The sequence below is a fragment of the Globicephala melas genome, chromosome 1 (assembly GCF_963455315.2).
Source record: "Globicephala melas chromosome 1, mGloMel1.2, whole genome shotgun sequence".
Classification (NCBI taxonomy): domain Eukaryota; kingdom Metazoa; phylum Chordata; class Mammalia; order Artiodactyla; family Delphinidae; genus Globicephala; species Globicephala melas.
The window spans coordinates 5,716,387-5,734,811 of NC_083314.1; the positions used below are offsets into that span (position 1 = coordinate 5,716,387).

Sequence of the window (18,425 nt, forward strand, 5' to 3'; positions counted from 1 at the left end):
AGAGTAATAAAATGAACAATAAAACCAAATAATGGAAAAGGGGAGTCAAAACAAGAGAAAATGAAAGGAGTAGTCAGGAAGAAACAATATCCATATAGTAAGAATTTAAGGAACAAGGTCTAGAAAATGGGGGAAATTATTAGCAAAAATATAAAACAAAATAAAAAATTTAAAAAACCCCAGAAATTAAAACAAATTTCTCAGACTGAAGTTGTCAGATCGAAAGGGGCCACTTATTAGAGATTAATGACTAAAAAATGTTATGCTTGCCAGAGAAATTGAGATACGAGAAGGACCAAGAGGAAGAAAAGAATGAAAATGAAGAGAAGGTAAAGTAGAAGAAAACACTCAAAACCAAGGATGGAGAATTAGAATGTTTTCAGACTTAGCAGTAATACCAGAAGCCAGAAGACAGTGGGTCAAGGCTTTCAAAATTCTGAGGGAAAGTACTTTTCCACTTGGAATTCTGTATCCTGGCAAAACTTCAGTAATGTTGTGGTCCGAGCATGGGTTGGAAGAAGACTTTCCAGGCCGGAAGTATTTTAGAAAAGAGAGTTTATTGAGAAGAAAGAGCAGAGTTAGTGAGGGGCGCTGCAAATACAGTGGGCCAACTTCCTGATAGACCAGGGAGAGCCGACCTCCTTTATGGGCTAGTGGCCAACTTTTATAGCCTCAAGATAAAGAAAATTCCTGCTGGCAGGATGGCATTAGGTGATTGGTCAGGATGCTACAAGGTTACTACATGGTGATTATTTTACCTAATATGGAGTTGGGGGGCTGTCCAGTTTAGATTAGGAGAGCGCATGGCAACAGTTGCTATGGGGGCTTGGTTAATTCCAGAATTTTTGTCCTGTGTCCTTGATGTAGGGCTCCACAAGTAAGAAGATAGAAAGATATTTACAGATATTAAAAAGTTGCAAAAATGCACAGTTTTCAGGAGGCTGCTGGGAGATGTGTTTTACCAAAACTAGGGAGTGAGTGAAGACAGAATACAACTCAGGGGAGGGAATGGGAATTCCCAAGGTTACGGTCAAAGCAGATTCTGGGACAAAAGCAAGAAGGGAGTGCAAGAAGGGAGGTCTGCCTCTGGAAAAAGATGAAATCAACGTTCCCTGATGTGGTTGAATATATGGAGAGGAAGTTTCCGCTTCTGGGCAGAAAACAAATAAAGAAATAATGGCTGAAATTATTGCAACTATGACAAAAATTATAAAACCACGGATTCATAAAACAAATCTGAAGTATGATTACTTAAAAGACTGCACTGGAACTTGTAATAATCAAATTTCTGAAAATCAATAAGATAAACTTATGTAGCTATAAGATGCATTACATACAGAGGAAAAAACAATTTTAATCAGAAGACAATGGGACAACTGTTTTAGAGTGCTTTGAACAATTGTCAATATACTATTTCATTTCTTGTAAAAATATCTCACAAAAAGGAAGCCATGATAAAAACATTTTTATACAAACAAAACCTATGAGCATTTATTGCCAGCAGACTACATTTTTTAAAAAGTTAAAGTTCTTCAACAAAAAGAAATGATGTCTTCTGAGAACTTAGATTTATATGAAGAAATAAAGAGAGCAAAAATGGTAAATATGTAGGTAAATATAAATGACCTTAATTTTTAAAATATAAATTATTGTTTAAGGCAAAAAAAATAATAGTCGTGGAACTTGTAAGAAATGTAGAAGTGAAATTAATGGCAATAATATGACAAAGATTGGAAAGGGACGGTGGAAATATACTGTAATAAGATTCTTGCGCTTTACATATTATTTGAATGAAGAGTTTGATAGAGATTTATGTTATAAAACAGAATGACCATGATATCTAAGATAAAACAGAAGACAAAATGGTATACTAAAAATATTTACTTAATCTGAAAAAAGGCAGAAAAAGAACAAAAAACAAATGGGACAAGTAGAAAACAACAAGATAGTAAACTTAAACTTAAACCATATCAATGACTCTGTGAATTATATGAATTAACTAAATTCAGTATTGAATGGTAGGGGTCTTCATACTGGATAAGTAAAAGAAAGACCAAATGAAGTACTATCCACAGAAATTTCACTCAAAAGGAAAACGTACAATTGGGTTAAAAGTAAGAGGATGGAAAAAGATATACTGTGTGCACACTAGTCATACAAAAGCTGGAATGGCCATATGAAATAGATAAAGAAGACCTCAAAGGCAGGAACTTTTAACAGAGATAAAGAGAAATATTTTATATTTATTAAAGGATTAATTCATGAAGAAGACATAACTCTCCTAAGTGTGTATGCACCTTATAATAAAATCTCAAAATTTATGAAGTATGAAACAACAGAACAGAAAGGAAACATAAAAAGGTGCAATTATTGTTAGAAATTTCAGTATTTCTCAGTCAATAGAACAAATAGAAAGAAAATCATTCAGGTTATTAAAAACTTGAACTCATTTTCATCAATTAGATCAACTGACATATGGAACATTACACTCAACTGCAGAATACACGTTCTTTTCTAGTGCATATGGAACATTCACAAAGATGGGCCATGTGCTGGGCCATAAAAGCAATGACAGAAAAGATAAAAGAATTAAAAAACATGCAGAGTATGTTCTCTGATCATAATAGAATTTAATAAGAAACCAATACTAAAACTATAGCAGGAAAATACCCACATATTAAAAAATTAGATTATACATTTTTAACCCGTGGGTAAAATATGAAATAACAAGGAGAATTAGAAATATTTTAATTGAATTGTGATGAAAAATGCAACATTTCAAAATTTGTAGGATGCAGCTCAAGTAGTGCCTAAAGAGGGATTCATAGTTTTAAATTCTTGTATTAGAAAAGAAGTTTAAAAATTGAATAGCAAAGAGGAAGTGGAGACAATTACAGTCTTTAGAAGTGCTTTCTGTAAGTGGGAGCAGAGAAATAAGGCAGCAACTGATGGGTAATATTTGCCCATTTGTTTAAGTGGGAAAATTTTTTTCCATTTCTTTTTTTTTTTAATTTATTTTTTATCGACGTATAGTTGAATTACAATGTTGTGTTCATTACTGCTGTACAGCAAAGTGATTCAGTTATACATATATATAGATTGTTTTTCATATTCTTTTCCATTATGGTTTATCACAGGATATTGAATACAGTTCCCTGTGCTCTACAGTAGGACCTTGTGGTTTATCCATCCTATACATAATAGTTTGCATCTGCTAATCCCAAACTCCCAATCCTTCCCTCTCCCACCCCCTTCCCCTTGGCAACCACCAATCTATTCTCTACGTCCCTGATTCTGTTTCTGTTTCACAGACAGATTCATTTGTGTCATATTTTTTATTCCTAAGTAGGAAAATTTTTAGCAAGTCTTATATGCTAAAGGAAGTGACCTACCAGAGAGAGTAAAATGAATGATGCAGGAGAAGGAAAATTGGAAGATTTTCCTTTGATAAATAAATGAGTAAAATGCTCATGTATTTTGAAAACTGGGAAGACAAGCTATATAGATCCAGAGACAAGTATATGGTCAAATATGATATGAGAGAGCTATGGAAGTCCTTCTCTTACCGTTTCTATGTTGGTTATTATTATTATTTATTTATTTATTTATTTTGGCGGTATGCTGGCCTCTCACTGTTGTGGCCTCTCCCGTTGCGGAGCACAGGCTACGGACACGCAGGCTCAGCAGCCATGGCTCACGGGCCCAGTCGCTTCGCGGCATGTGGGATCTTCCCGGACCAGGGCATGAACCCGTGTCCCCTGCATCGGCAGGCAAACTCTCAACCACTGCGCCACCAGGGAAGCTCGGTTTTTATTATTATTATTATTTTTATAGCAGTTGAAATCGTCAGATGGTAGAGGTTTGAGGTGAGAGAAGAAGATATGAAATAGTTCTCTAAAACAGTGGGAGAGGGGATGGACTGGACAGATGTGGAATTCCTGGACAATACTCACCTCCTGGATGATATTATGGACTATGAATTTAAAGAAGGACCTATTTATCATCTATTTGTGTTTACGCCCAACCAACCGTTCTTTGTTCTTTGCAGTAGATGGATCATTGGATTCATCAAGGTTGTAATTTTGCCTATAGAGTAGGCCTGGGTGAGGGAGGCAAGCAAACGGACGGTTTATACAAGGGTTTGGTTATTTTGGTGAAACGTTTAATGTAAGCTGATAAGAAGCAAAACGAAGATGAGGGTATAGAGGTAACAGGGAATGAAAATTGGTAGTGTCAATAGATTGAATTTGTTTATGATGTCAGACACTCATTGGAATCACCGTCCTAGACAGTGAGCTGGGAAGTAAGGGACAGTGAGAGGACGGAAGGAGGGTGTCTTATATTGTGATATGTTTTCCAAGGTTCAGACACTTTACTTTTGAACATCTTGTTCACTCAATCTATCAGTAGATGTGCTCAATTTAAAGATTTGTTCAAAGCTAAGTCTCTTCTCTGAGTCATTATAATGCAGGAAGCATAACTGATTTACCTTCTAAATAGCCTTTCTTTGCAGTGGTGAAAGAATTTGATTTTCTTAGCTGAACTAGGCATATGAATTTTTACTTAAAGTGATCTGGTTCTGAAAAAACCAATAGCGTCTGCTTTTCTCTTTTAGCTTTTTTGGCACTACTGATTTTTAGACTTCTTGCTTCTTGGGAATAAAAAGAGACAAGAGGGCTTCCCTGGTGGCGCAGTGGTTGAGAGTCTGCCTGCCGATGCAGGGGACGTGGGTTCGTACCCCGGTCCGGGAAGATCCCACATGCCGCGGAGCAGCTGGACCCGTGAGCCATGGCCGCTGAGCCTGCGCGTCCAGAGCCTGTTCTCCACAACAGGAGAGGCCACAACAGTGAGAGGCCCGCATACCGCAAAAAAAAAAAAAAAAAGAGACAAGAAATACACAATAACACCCTCATTTATTAGCCATCACTAAATATCAGTTACAGGCTAGAGACTACTTATATATATTTATACATATTATGCATGTGATGTATTTCTCACGACAATCCTGCAAGGAAGTTCTTACTAGCTCCAATTGGTATATTAACAAACCAAGGCTCAGGTTAGCTATTTTATTTAATCTTCTAGGGATATAGGGTTAGTAGCTCACAGACCTTATATTTATACCCTACTCTGTGTCAAAGAAAAGCTGTACCAGACAGAGTTAAACAGGCAGGAAAGACTACTAAAGGCTGTTGCCTCGGGGAGAGAGATTGAACTCAACTCTTCTGAAGCAAAAGGCTGGAGGATTTTTACCCTCTGGGGTGAGCTAGTGGAAAAGTCCTGGGTTGGGGAGCTTGGTCAGTGTGATTAGGCCATCATTTGCTGACTGCTGTGTATGAAAGTCCAGCTGTCTTCTGGCCACAGAGACTGGAGATCAGGAAGATTTCACCTCTGAAGGTCACATTTCAAAGAGATGACCTCCAGGCCCTTGAGAAAGACTTTTCTCTCTTGTAAATCTGCTGAGAGGCTAGGAGAAGATTTACATCTCAAAGGCACAGAGAAAGAATTTATAATTGAAAGTTTTCTAAAGTAAATGCTCTAAGAAAAGGGAGGCAAGGGGCCTATAGTTTTGAAGAAACCTGTCAGAAAGTCAAGCCTGGGGAACTTTAAGGCCATCTTGGTCATCCAACTCCAAAGACTTGGTATTCTAAGTCTCAGAAAAAGTTGTATCTTAGACCATATGGTTAGCTTTCCCTTTTTTTTAAAATTAATTAATTTTGTTAAAAATATTTTTTTTGCCGCGTTGGGTCTTCATTGCTGGGCGCGGGCTTTCTCTCGTTGCGGTGAGCAGGGGCTACCCTTCGCTGCGGTGCGCGGGCTTCTCATTGCGGTGGCTTCTCTTGTTGCGGAGCACGGGCTCTAGGCGCGCGGGCTTCAGTAGTTGTGGCTCACGGGCTCTAGAGTGCAGGCTCAGTAGTTGTGGCTCATGGGCTTAGTTGCTCCACAGAATGTGGGATCTTCCGGGACCAGGGCTTGAGCCCATGTCCCCTGCATTGGCAGGCGGATTCTTAACCACTGCGCCACCAGGGAAGCCCTAGCTTTCCTCTTAAATGTCAAAGATTTTTTTTTCCTGATTATTACATGCATTTTGGAATATATGGGATCTTAGAGTAGAATGCAAATAATCATTGAGCGCTCAGACAGTAATTTCCCTAGATGACCCTTTCAGAGAGCGCGAGAAAAGAACTGAAATAAAATGTGTGCAATTGCAGGGGAAGAAAAATAATCTTCCCTTAACATTCTCTCAGTACCTTCCGTGGCTGAGAACCCCTGTAATAGAAGACTGCTTAAGGAGAGCAAAACAAACCGAAGCTTAGTAAACTCACGTGTACCTGGGCGATACCTAGGAAGACTGAGTAAAACTCCCCCAAAGGGTCCAAGCCACCACCTCAAATACTATCTTCAACTAAAGACAAAAGAAAGGAGCTGGGAGAGGGGAGGCTAGCTATGGGAGGTTATCAGGAAAGGTACCGTAAGGTTGTCATGCAGATTTAAGTCTGGTGCCTTCCTTACTGATATAGAGTTTCTTGTGATTTATAGTCATCCTTCCTGGTACAAAGAGAGAGATATCCTTAAAAATGGAGATTTCCCTTTTGAATATAAATTGCCCTTACAAAAGGATAAATTCTACTCTGATTTAAGAACTCCTCCTGTGTCTGCTTTTTCTCAAAAATAATCAGCTCAAAATAATCCTTATGCTAAAGAGGCGTATTTTGGTTAGCATACTCTGCTACCGTTCACAATTTAAACTTTTTTTTTTTTTTAAGTTTGTTTTGTTTTAAGCAGATCCATTTGGGGCATTAAAACACTGTAATAGGGGCTTCCCTGGTGGCGCAGTGGTTGAGAGTCCACCTGCCATTGCAGGGGACACGGGTTCGTGCCCCGGTCCGGGAAGATCCGACATGCCGCGGAGCGGCTGGGGCCCGTGAGCCATGGCCGCTGAGCCTGTGCGTCTGGAGCCTGTGCTCCGCAACGGGAGGGGCCACAACAGTGAGAGGCCCGCGTACTGCAAAAAAACAAAACAAAACAACACTGTAGTACGTAATCATTCTATTATTTTATTCCCTAGTTAAACGTACCTTAAATTCTTTAGAGAGGTTTTGCAATTTTATTTTGCTTTTTATTCAATCTAATGGTTAACCTGTTCTCAAAAAGACCTTTCTTACCAATTCATAAAATCACAGAATTTTAAACTGTGGTTATTTGTGTTTTAATCTGTCCAGAAATACCTTTTGGTAAATTCTTGACAGATCATCACTGGACTTCAGTTATAGTCTGGAGTTGGATTTGGTGTTCAGGGTGGATTCCTCCAGAACCTGGGAGAGGATTTAAATAAGCCAGAGGCACTATGTAGGGCTTTGAATAAGTGGCTGGAACTCAGACCAACAAGCACTAGAAAACAGTATAGGATTTCAGCTCTGAGAAGCACAGTCCAAAATAGATTCTGTATAGGAAAGAGAAGGTAAACATGTGAACTGACTATAGTTGACTTGCTTCTCAGTCCCAAAATGTCCAGTAACATTCTAAGAATACGTTATATCTAGAAATTCAGACAGGCAGTCAGGTTTTTGCCAGTACATATCTGTGAGAATTAGTATACTCTCAGAAATCAAAGGTAGGATTACAATCCCTGAGAAGTCATTGTCAAGAGCAAGGGAGTACAAGTAATCTTAAAACTGGAATCCAAAATAATTTTTCAGTCTGTCAAAAAGCAAAATACAACCCAGTACATTTGAAGATCTAATTGGCTTTAATAGGTGATCCATGAATCAGGCAGCATCCCATCTAACAAGTAGAAGGGAGCTCTGAGGAGTGGTAGAAAATGGAAGGATTTTATAGAAAGGAGGATGGATCCAGGAAGTCATTACAAAAGAAAGAAAGGGATATTTGGGGCCAGGAGATCAGCAAGGGGTTTACCTTGCAGATTACCTCTTCTTCCTCTGGTGGGGTTGGAGAAGGGCCCACATGACATCTTACCTCACTGGTGCTGACCAGAAATTTCCAAACTGATTAAGATTACACTTCTGGTAAAGGTCAAAAATGCAGGTTAGGTATTAAATCTAAGGTTGGTATCATGGACTTTAGCACAAGTGATGCCATTTTGGGCCTGGGGTTTTTCTCTTTAGCAGGTCCCAGACATAATGTAAAAACTGTTCTGTTTAAACATGGCAGGGAGATAAAAGTATGCTAACAGCTCTATGAGTTTTGATACCAAGGTCCAGAATGCAAGACTAAAGCTTCTTTAATTATTCTTGCCTGTGGTGCAGATTATTTTTGAAGACCGAGTTACTGCTGAGCCTATAGGTGTTTGACTAAAACTAGATGGCCTGATCATTTGCTTTCTAATAGTTTCTTAGTCTAAAAGGCAGCAATGTATTTTAATGTTTTTGTATCTTAAGGGTTTTGGTTATATGTTTTGTTTTCAAGTATTTTATTTCAGAACATTCTGAATTACTTTTGTATTTATAATAAGTATATATCAAATTTGAAGCCTGCTTCTCCAAAGATATAAATTATAATTAACTACAATGAAATCTTGTAGTTTTTAAATTCAGTCATAAAGTTAGACCAACTAATTATAGATGATATATGTTATAGGTACTTTGTATCAGAATTGCATTTCATCCCTTACATTATAGATATCTATATATGTAATCTTACCTTATAATTTATGACAACCTAAATGTGAATAAAACAGATCTATATACTCAGGTGCTTTTGAGTCTAATCTAATGCAAACTCTTTACAAGCTTTTCTGTGTGTAAATTGTTCTCTGGGCAAGGATTATATTTAACCAGAATTTTTTATAAAACAACACATTTGAGTGTTTCTAGGAAAGATTTGTTATCCAGTCTGTGGCAAGACTTTTTACTCTCTCTTGTATAAATGTTTTGTCTTTGTTCAGTTGTCTATAAATATTTATTTTCAAATATTAAGTTTCATAATTCAGTTTTAATTTATAAATTAGTGTCATCTTACCAAAGTATCCAATAGATAAATTAGCAAAACATACTCAGAATGTAAAAAAATAAGTCTATCATTTCTAAGGGCTACAGATGTATTTTATAAATTGAAAATTGGGTTGAAAGTGACCTTTGACCTTTGACCAGACCAATGTCTTACCATTCTCTGGGTCACAGACTCTGTTTGAGACTGTAATGAAAATTACAAATTCTTATGGAGGAGAGGGAAACAATCCATGTATAAAATTTCACTTGAAATGTCTCAATTCCTTGATGGTCATTTGGAGTTCCATTAAAAAAAAATACCTGCAGTATATATAGTGATTTATTTTAGGTCCTTAACATGCCAACGATAATTTTTACATGCTTCAAATTATTAAAGTTGAATTTTATGAAGACATTTTAGTCAATTTGATTTTTAGGTGAACTGAATATAGGTGAAATGTTCTGTTTTCACAGTAGCAATGGACACTAGGGTGCCCTAAATATACCCTATGCTACCTTCCTTTATTATCATAGGTTGCTTATTCCAAAGTTGGTACAGTTGGCACTTTTACTTTTTGGTTAAAATTAAATAGAGTATCTTTTTTGAAGATTAGTTTGTCAGCAAGGAAAGTTAAAAAAATTAATATCGTCCTCTTCTTTTAGAAGAATGAATTAAAAATCTTGTTTCTGTTCCAATTTTATTACCTGTAGTAGGAAAATATTTATTTTCTGTTCCTTATGTGAAATTTATGCCGTAGTGTACTGATCTTTTTCTCAATGCATCGCTCACAGGATCATAGATGTTGCTTATATCTTGGTAGGGCACTGTGCATGAATAAAATAAAGAAGGCTTCTGGGCCTTTACGATAGGTACTTCATCCCATCTATCTGCTGAACTGAAATATTTGCTAAATGCTTTCTATGTGTCTGCTGGTCTTTATATTATTTCACTGAATGCTCACAATATCCCTATGAAATAAATATTGTTTTTCTTATTCATCTGTGAAATACAAATGAAAGCTAGGTGCTAGGGTTGTGCTTAGGGTGAGTAAAATATAGACATGGCCCTTGACTTCATGGCACTCATAGTTTAGTGGGGATGAACTCGAAAAAAAATATGTGGGGTTAATGGTATGATCAGGCAGAGACAGAATACAGTGGGAACAAGTACCGTGGACTTCAGTCCGAAGAAAGGACTTCCTAGAGTGAATGACAAATGGTTCCAGGTAAATTGTTCCATGTGGGAAATCCTGGAGTCTCAGGAGGGGAGAATGCCTTCTCACTGGAATAAAGAGTCCAAAGGCTGGGGAAGTAGTTTGGGGACAGTTGAGTAAACGGTCTTGCACGTCTTGTTAAGAAGTTTGGACTTGATGCTGAGAGTAATGAAAGCCAATGTTTCAGGCATACAGCAAAGTGATTCAGTTATACATACATACATATATATGCACATATATGTATATACACATATACATATATATATTCTTTTTCAGATTCTTTTTCATTGTAGGTTATTACAAGATAATGAATATAGTTCTCTGTGCTATGCAGTAGGTCCTTGCTGTTTATCTAGCTTATATATAATAGTGTGTATATGTTAATCCCAAACTCCTAATTTCTCTCTCCCCTCCCCCTGCTATGCCCTTTGTTAACCATAAGTTTGTTTCCTATGTCTGTGAGTCTATTTCTGTTTTGTAAATAAGTTCATTTATATGATACTTTTAGATTGCACCTATAAGTGACGTCATATGATATTTGTCTTTCTCTGTCTGACTTACTTCACTTAGTCTGATAATATCTAGGTCCATCCATGTTGCTTCAAATGGCATTATTTCATTCATTTTTATGGCTGAGTAATACTGTATTGTGTATATATATACCACATCTTTTTTTATTGAGGTATTTATTGATTCACAATGTTGTGTTAATTTCTGCTGTACAGCAAAGTGATTCAGTTACACATATATATATATACATTCTTTTTTATATTCTTTTCCATTATGGTTTATCACAGGATATAGAATATAGTTCCCTGTGCTATATATTGCTTTGTTTATCCATTCTATATATAGTAGTTTGCATCTGCTAACCCCAAATTCCCACTATATATATATATATATATATATATATACGTATACAGACTTGATGACATAGAGAATAGACTTGTGGTTATATATAAAAAATGCCCTATCTTCCTTATACATTCATCTGTCAGAGGACATTTAGGTTGCTTCCACACCTTGGCTTTTGTAAATAGTGCTGCTGCGAACTACAGACTCTCTTCCAGAGTGCCTGTGCCATCTTGCATTCCCACCAGCAATGAATGAGACTTCTACTGCTCCACAGCCTCACCAGTATTTGGTGTTGTCACTGTTTTAGATTTTAGTCATTCTAGTAGGTGTGTTGTGGTATTTCATTGTTGTTTTAACTTGCAATTCCTAACAACATAATATGTTGAGCATCTTTCCATATGCTTGTGTGTCATCTGTGCATGCTTTTGATGAGATGTCTGTTCAGATCTTTTGCCCATTTTTAAATTGTGTCGTTTGTTTTCTTGTTATTATCTACTTCATTTATCCTATCAGTAACTTTATATTTAAAATGCATCTCTTCTTAATAGCTCATAGTTGGGTCTTACTTCTTTTGTCCTTTTGATATTCTTTATGTTTCAGTATGTTTAGTCCATTAACGTTTAATATAATCATTCTTGTGGTTGGTTGTAACTCTAAATTGTTTTCTATTTTTTCCCACTGATTTTTGTTCCTCTGTTTCCTCTTTTCTACTTTTTAAAAATTATTTGAATTTTTTTTGGAATTTGAGTTTAATATACTTATTGGCTTTTTAGAAATACCTTTTGAATATTTTTTAGTGACTGTTCTAGGGACTACAATACACTTCACTAACTTTTTATAGTCTAATTCATGTTAATATTATACCACTTTTTAAAATGAGATACTTTGCTTTTATTCCTCTTCTGCTCTCCTTTATGCTGTAATTGTCAGATGTCAGTTATCTTTATAAATTTGAAACCCCACAGACAATTCTATAAATTTTGCTTTAGACAGACATATATTTTTAAGAAATTAAGAGGAAAATAGTCTTTTCTATTCATTCTAATGGTAACCATTTCTAATACTCTTCTTTGGTTTCTGAAGTTCTAACTTTCCCTGTTGAAGGAGTTTCTTACACTTTTCTTGTAGTATGATTTTGATGGCAGCACATTTTGTTAGATTTTATTATTGAAAAAGTCCTTTATTTCACCTCTTTGAAGGATTTTTCTCTATATATAAAATGCTGATTTCACAAGTTTTTGTTTTGTTTCCTCATCATTCTGAACTTCAGGCTATTGTTTCATTGTCACCCGGTTTCCATGATTTCGATGAGAGTCCTTGGTCTTATGACTGTTTTTCTTTGGCTGCTTTTGAGATAGTATCTTTATCTTCGGTTTTCAACAGTTTGACTACAATGTGCTTAGGTGTGGTTATCATTTTGTGTACATAAGTTGGGATTTGCTGAACTCCTTAAACTTGTAAATTTGTGTCTTTCATAAAACTGGGAGGTTTCTGACCATTATTTCTTCAGATAATTTTCTGCTTTAATTTATCTTTTGTTTCTTTCCTGGGAGTCCAATTACATTACTTAAGATGTTTTCACATTTGCTCCAAAAGTCCCTGAACTCTGTTCCTTTTTCCATTCCTATTTTCTTTGTTTTTCAAATTGGATAAATTCTATTGATCTGTGATCAAGTTCACTGACTCTTTCCTCTGTCATTTCCATTCTATCTCAAAGTCCATCCAGTGAATATTTTTCAGATATTTTAGTTTTCTATTTAATTTTTAAAGTATTTTCTAGTACTCTACTGATTTTTTTTTCTCGGTTTATTACAAGCATTATTTTCCTTTACCTCGCTGATCTTAGTTATAGGAGCTGCTTTAATCCTTGTCTGATAATTTTAACATCTAGATCATCTAGAGGCTAGCAGCTATTGGGTATTGTTTTATTTGTTTGTTTCCAATGAAAATAGGTCACATTTTTCTGCCACTTCATATATTCAGTAATTTTGCTTTGTTTTCTGTTTATAGTGCTTTGTGGCGAAGCCTTGGATTCTCTTGTATTCCTCCAAGAGTATTGATGTTCTTGTTTTAGAAAGCAGTTAATTTGATCCAACTCAGTATCACCCTTGCAGTTGGCAGTGATTCAAGTCTTAGTTCAGATTGCTTTTATTCAGCCCCATGCATGTACGGTTCAGGGGTCAGCCAATGTTGTGTAAATTTTTACGCACAGTCTGTGGTTTCTCTTCTCTGCCTCTCCATATTCTGGTATTTCCCAGTCAGCCAGAGCAATGTTTAAGCAAATACCTGGGCGCCCTGTGACCTGGTCAAGTTGATACATAAAATTAACTATCACACCATATTAGGCTCGTTGTTATGTTTTGGAAGACACACACTGTTCACGTAAAGAATTCTGGTTTACTCTTCATTAACTTTCATGCAACTTAAAGTTACAAACCATTGACAACAGTTTCTTCTTTCTGCACTGTAGTCCCTCAGATCTACCTATATTTTTAATCCTCCTTTTCCTTAATAGTATTGTCAGATAAAACTTTCTGTGATGATGAAAATGCTCTATATTCTATATCTCCACTATCCAATACAGTTTTGAATTTGCTGCATGTTGCTTTGAACTCTTGACATGTAGCTAGTGTGATAAAGAATTGAATTCTTAATTTTAATTAATTTTATTAAATTTAAGTTTAAACAGTCACATTTGGCTAGTGGCTATTGCATGGACAGTGCTACAGTAGAACATATTTTTGCTTTCTTTGTTGAAATGTATTAGTTATCTGCATGTCCTCTTTGGAAAAATACCTATTCAGGTCTTCTGTCCATTTTTTATTCAGGTTGTTTGGTTTTTGATGTTGAGTGAACTGCTTATATATTTTGGATATTAACCCTTTTGGGTCATATCATTTGCAAATATTTTCTCCCTTTCTGTATATTGTCTTTTCGCTTTGCTGATGGTTTCCTTTGCTGTGCAAAATCTTTTAAGTTTAACTAGGTCCCATTTGTTTATCTTTGCTTTTATTTCCTTTGCTTTAGGAGATGGATCCAAAAAAATATTGCTACAATTTATGTCAAAGAGTACTCTGCCTATGTTTTCCTCTAGGAGTGTTATGGTTTCTGGTCTTACAGTTAGGTCTTTAATCCATTTTGAGCTTATTTTTGTGTATGGTGTTAGGAAGTGTTCTAATTTCATTCTTTTACATGTAACTGTCCAGTTTTCCCAGCACCACTTATTGAAGAGACTGTCTTTTATCCATTGTATATTCTTGTCTCCTCTGTTGTAGATTAATTGACCATACATATGTGAGTTTATTTCTGGGCTCTCTATTCTGTTCCATTGATCTATGTGTCTGTTTTTGTGCCAGTACCATACTGTTTTGATTAGCTTTGTAGTATAGTCTGAAGTCAGGGAGTGTGATTCCTCCAGTTCTATTCTTCTTTCTCAAGACAGTTTTGGACATTTGGGGTCATTTGTGTTTCCATACAAATATTAAGGTTATTTATTCTAGATATGTTAAAAATGCCATTGGTATTTTGATAAGGATTGCAGTGAATCTGTAGATTACTTTGGCGAGTATGGTCATTTTAACAATATTAATTCTTCCAGTCCAAGAACACAATATATCTTTCCATCCGTTTGTGTGGTCTTCAGTTTCTTTCATCAATGTCTTATAGTTTTCAGAGTACAGGTCTTTTACCTCCTCATCCCTAGATATTTTATTCCTTTTGATGCGATGGTAAATGGGATTATTTCCTTAATTTCTCTCCCTGAAATTTTGTTGTTAGTGTATAGAAAAGCAACAGATTTCTGTATATTAATTTTGTATCCTGCAATTTTACCAAATTCACCAATGAACGCTAGTAGTTTTCTGGTGGCATCTTTAGGATTTTCTATGTATAGTATCATGTTATCTGCAAACAGTGACAGTTTTACTTCTTCCTTTGCAATCTGGAGTTCTTTTATTTTGTTTTCTTCTCTGATTTTTGTGGCTAGAGGACATGCAGATAGCCATCAGGAACATGAAAATATGCTCAGTATCACTAATAATCAGGGAAATGCAAATCAAAACCACAATGAGATATCACCCACACCTGTCAGAATAGCTGTTATCAAAGAGAACAAAAATAATAAATGTTGGTGAGGATGTGGAAAAAAGGGAATGCTCGTACACTCTTGGTGGGAAAGTAAGTTGGTGCAGCCACTGTGGAAAACAGTATGGAAGTTTCTCAAAAAACTAAAACTAGAACTACCGTATGACCCAGCAGTTCCACTCCTGCTTATGTATCTGAAAAAAAAACTAAAACACTAATTCAAAATGATACATGCACCCCACTGTTCATAGGAGCATTATTTACAATTGCAAAGATATAGAAGCAACCTAAGTGTCCATCAACAGATGAAAAGATAAAGAAGATATGGTACATATATACGATGGAATATTACTCAGCCATAAAAAATAATGAAAATTTGCCATTTGCAGCAACATGGATGGACTTGGTGGGTATTATACTCAGTGAAATAAGTCAGACAAAGACAAATGCTGTATGGTATCATTATATGTGGAATCTAAATAATACAACAAACTAGTGAATATAACAAAAAAGAAACAGACTACCATTTATTGAGAACAAACCTAGTGGTTACCAGTGGGGAGAGGGGGAGAGGGAGGGCAATATTGGGGTAGGGGATTAAGAGGTACAAACTATTACGTACAGATAAGCTGTACAACACAGGGAATATAGCCAATGTTTTATAATAACTATAGATGGAATATAACCTTTAAAAATTGTGAATCACTATATTGCACGCCTGTAACTTATATAATGTTGTATATCAACTATACTTTGATAAAAAAGTAAATAAATAAAATAAATGTAGCTGAGTAGCAAATTTCTCCAATACAGTTGTCCCTTTGTATCTGAGGGTTTTGCATCCTCAGATTCAACCAACTGTGGATCAAAAATATTTGAAAAAAAATGCCAGAAATTTTCAAACAGTAAAATTTGAATTTACTGCCTGCCAGCAACTATTAACATCATATTTACATTGTATTAAATATTATAATAATCTAGAGATGATTCAAAGTATATGGGAGGAGGTACATAGGTTATATGCAAATACTATGCCATTTTATTTTTTTAATAAATTTATTTATTGTATTTATTTATTTTTGGCTGCGTTGGGTCTGTTGCTGCCTGCGGGCTGTCTCTAGTTGCAGTGAGCAGGGGTTACTCTTCATTGCGGTGCGCGGGCTTCTCATTGTGGTGCCTTCTCTTGTTGCAGAGCACGGGCTCTAGGCAAATGGGCTTCAGTAGTTGTGGCACATGGGCTCAGTAGTTGTGGCTCGCAGGCTTAGTTGCTCCGCAGCCTGTGGGATCTTCCCAGAACAGGGATTGAACCTGTGTCCCCTGCATTGGCAGGCAGATTCTTAAGCACTGTGCCATCAGGGAAGCCCCCAGTACTGTGCCATTTTATATGAGGGACTTGAGCATCCTTGTATTTTATTGTCCACGGAGAGTCCGGGAAACTGAGGGACAGCTGTAATTTGCTTTGATTTATTCAGTTAATTAATAATTTATAGGGTGACACTATGTGTAAAATTTCATGGTAAGCATGATTTTCACTGTCGTTCTCAGTCTTAGCATCTTTTTTAAAAGATCTTTTTTCTGTTATTTTTTTAATATCTGAACGTTATTGGTCTTCCAACACACACACACAGTCAAAATCCTTTTATCTTTACTGTCATATAAAAAGTAAACTAATGTGTTCTCCTCACAAATAGTCACTGCAGTCATTCCCCTTTTACCAATCTTTCTAATTATGTTAAAATTATTTTATGTCCATATTTTTTTGCCATGGAAACTGTTATTACAAACTAACAGTTGTGCTGCATTTCTGAAGGTTTCTGCCCCTCCAGTATTTTCTGGGAAAATTACTTTTAAGCTTGTCAAGAGACTTCCCTCTTAATCTCTGCTAATTTCCTAAGTGTTGATAATTACTGCTGATTGAATTAGGTATTGTTGATCTCTTTTATAGAAATAATAACTATCTTTAATAGTAAGACCTCACAAAGAATGATTTCATATGCTTAATTTTAAACTGTAGATATGACCATTTCACACACTGACTGATGATTTTTACTTAATATATTATAAAATTTTCAATTTATCTCATGATATTTTGATTTTTATCATTTCAGGACCACCAAACAATTTTGAGAGCATGGGCTGTAAAAGATTTTGCTCCAAATTGCCCTTTGTATGTCCAGATCTTAAAGCCTGAAAATAAATTCCATATCAAATTTGCTGGTAAGTTTGGCCTTGAATGAGATCCTTTGAATTGCCTCAAATTCCCATTTTGATTGTAAGAGTTATGTCTCTGAAGTTAGTGGTAACTTATTACATTCATGTTTCTGTAGAACAGAAGAATTTCCTTTTTATCATCTACTTGTTATGAGGATTTATTCACTTTAAAATGTGAATTTTTACTTTTTTATATAATTTGGTGATTTTAGTAACCGAACTTGCTGGATACATTAGTAAGCTTGAATAGATTAGCCGTGATTAGTTGAGTACATAATATAGACACAGGTTTCAAATGTTATACGTACTAATTTATACTTATGTTTACATATAGATAGACAATACTTTGCTATAGATCATTTTATAAATATATAAACTTACCACGGAATAGAATAATATAATATATTCAAGGATTTTAAATAGACTTAATTTGGGGGTGGATTTTGAAAACAATTCAAGAACAAGATACATGTGAATTTTTCATTCAGGCGCTGCTTTTAAAATAATTATCCACAAGACATTATACTTTAAACTGTTAGAAAATTGAACAGTAAAATGGTACTTTATTTTTTTCTTAAGTGCTTCTGTAGGAATTGATTTTGATCCAGGCAGTAATTTATATACTTTTTTTTCAAATATAAGAACCATTTTTATAAAATTTCACCTTAATGGTATAAACCTTCAAAAATCGTTAAAATGTAAATCATTTTAAGTATGCATTTGCAAAATGTATGTCCTTCAGAAGATGTATTCACATACCTTAAAATGCTTACCTATTAGCATATGATATTTAAAAGAAACATTATAAACACTAAGAAATTTTAAAATAATGATGAGAATCATGAAATTATTGCTATTCAATTTTCTCTGACTCTTATCTTTTAACCTTGCTGCTAATGACATCACTTTTTTCTAAAAAAGTATAGGAAACAACTTAAAGCAATGACTCTCAACTTTGGCAGCATTTTACAATCTGTTTTGAAGATTTTTTTAAAGTACTAACCAAAGATTCTGAGAATTTAAATGGTCTCTGTGAATTTAAATGGTTTAGATGGTGCCAGGGTTTCTTTAAGCCTGTTTCCTAAACCGAAAATTAAAAGTAACAGTACCTCCT

At 35.3% G+C, this 18,425-nt stretch overlaps 1 protein-coding gene across 16 annotated transcripts in view; it reads left to right on the forward strand.

The window, feature by feature from the left end:
* The window catches only part of KCNT2 (potassium sodium-activated channel subfamily T member 2), a 405,220-nt gene that overhangs the window by 235,754 nt on the left and 151,041 nt on the right, over positions 1-18,425 (forward strand). For all 16 annotated transcript variants that reach the window (XR_009563185.1, XM_060294948.1, XM_060294737.1 and 13 more), the window contains one exon: positions 17,209-17,317. Coding sequence is in view for 15 of the 16 variants with exons in the window: in XM_060294948.1 (XP_060150931.1) it covers positions 17,209-17,317 (109 nt within the window). In the remaining variant the exon portion in view is untranslated. The remainder of the gene's footprint in view (positions 1-17,208; positions 17,318-18,425) is intronic.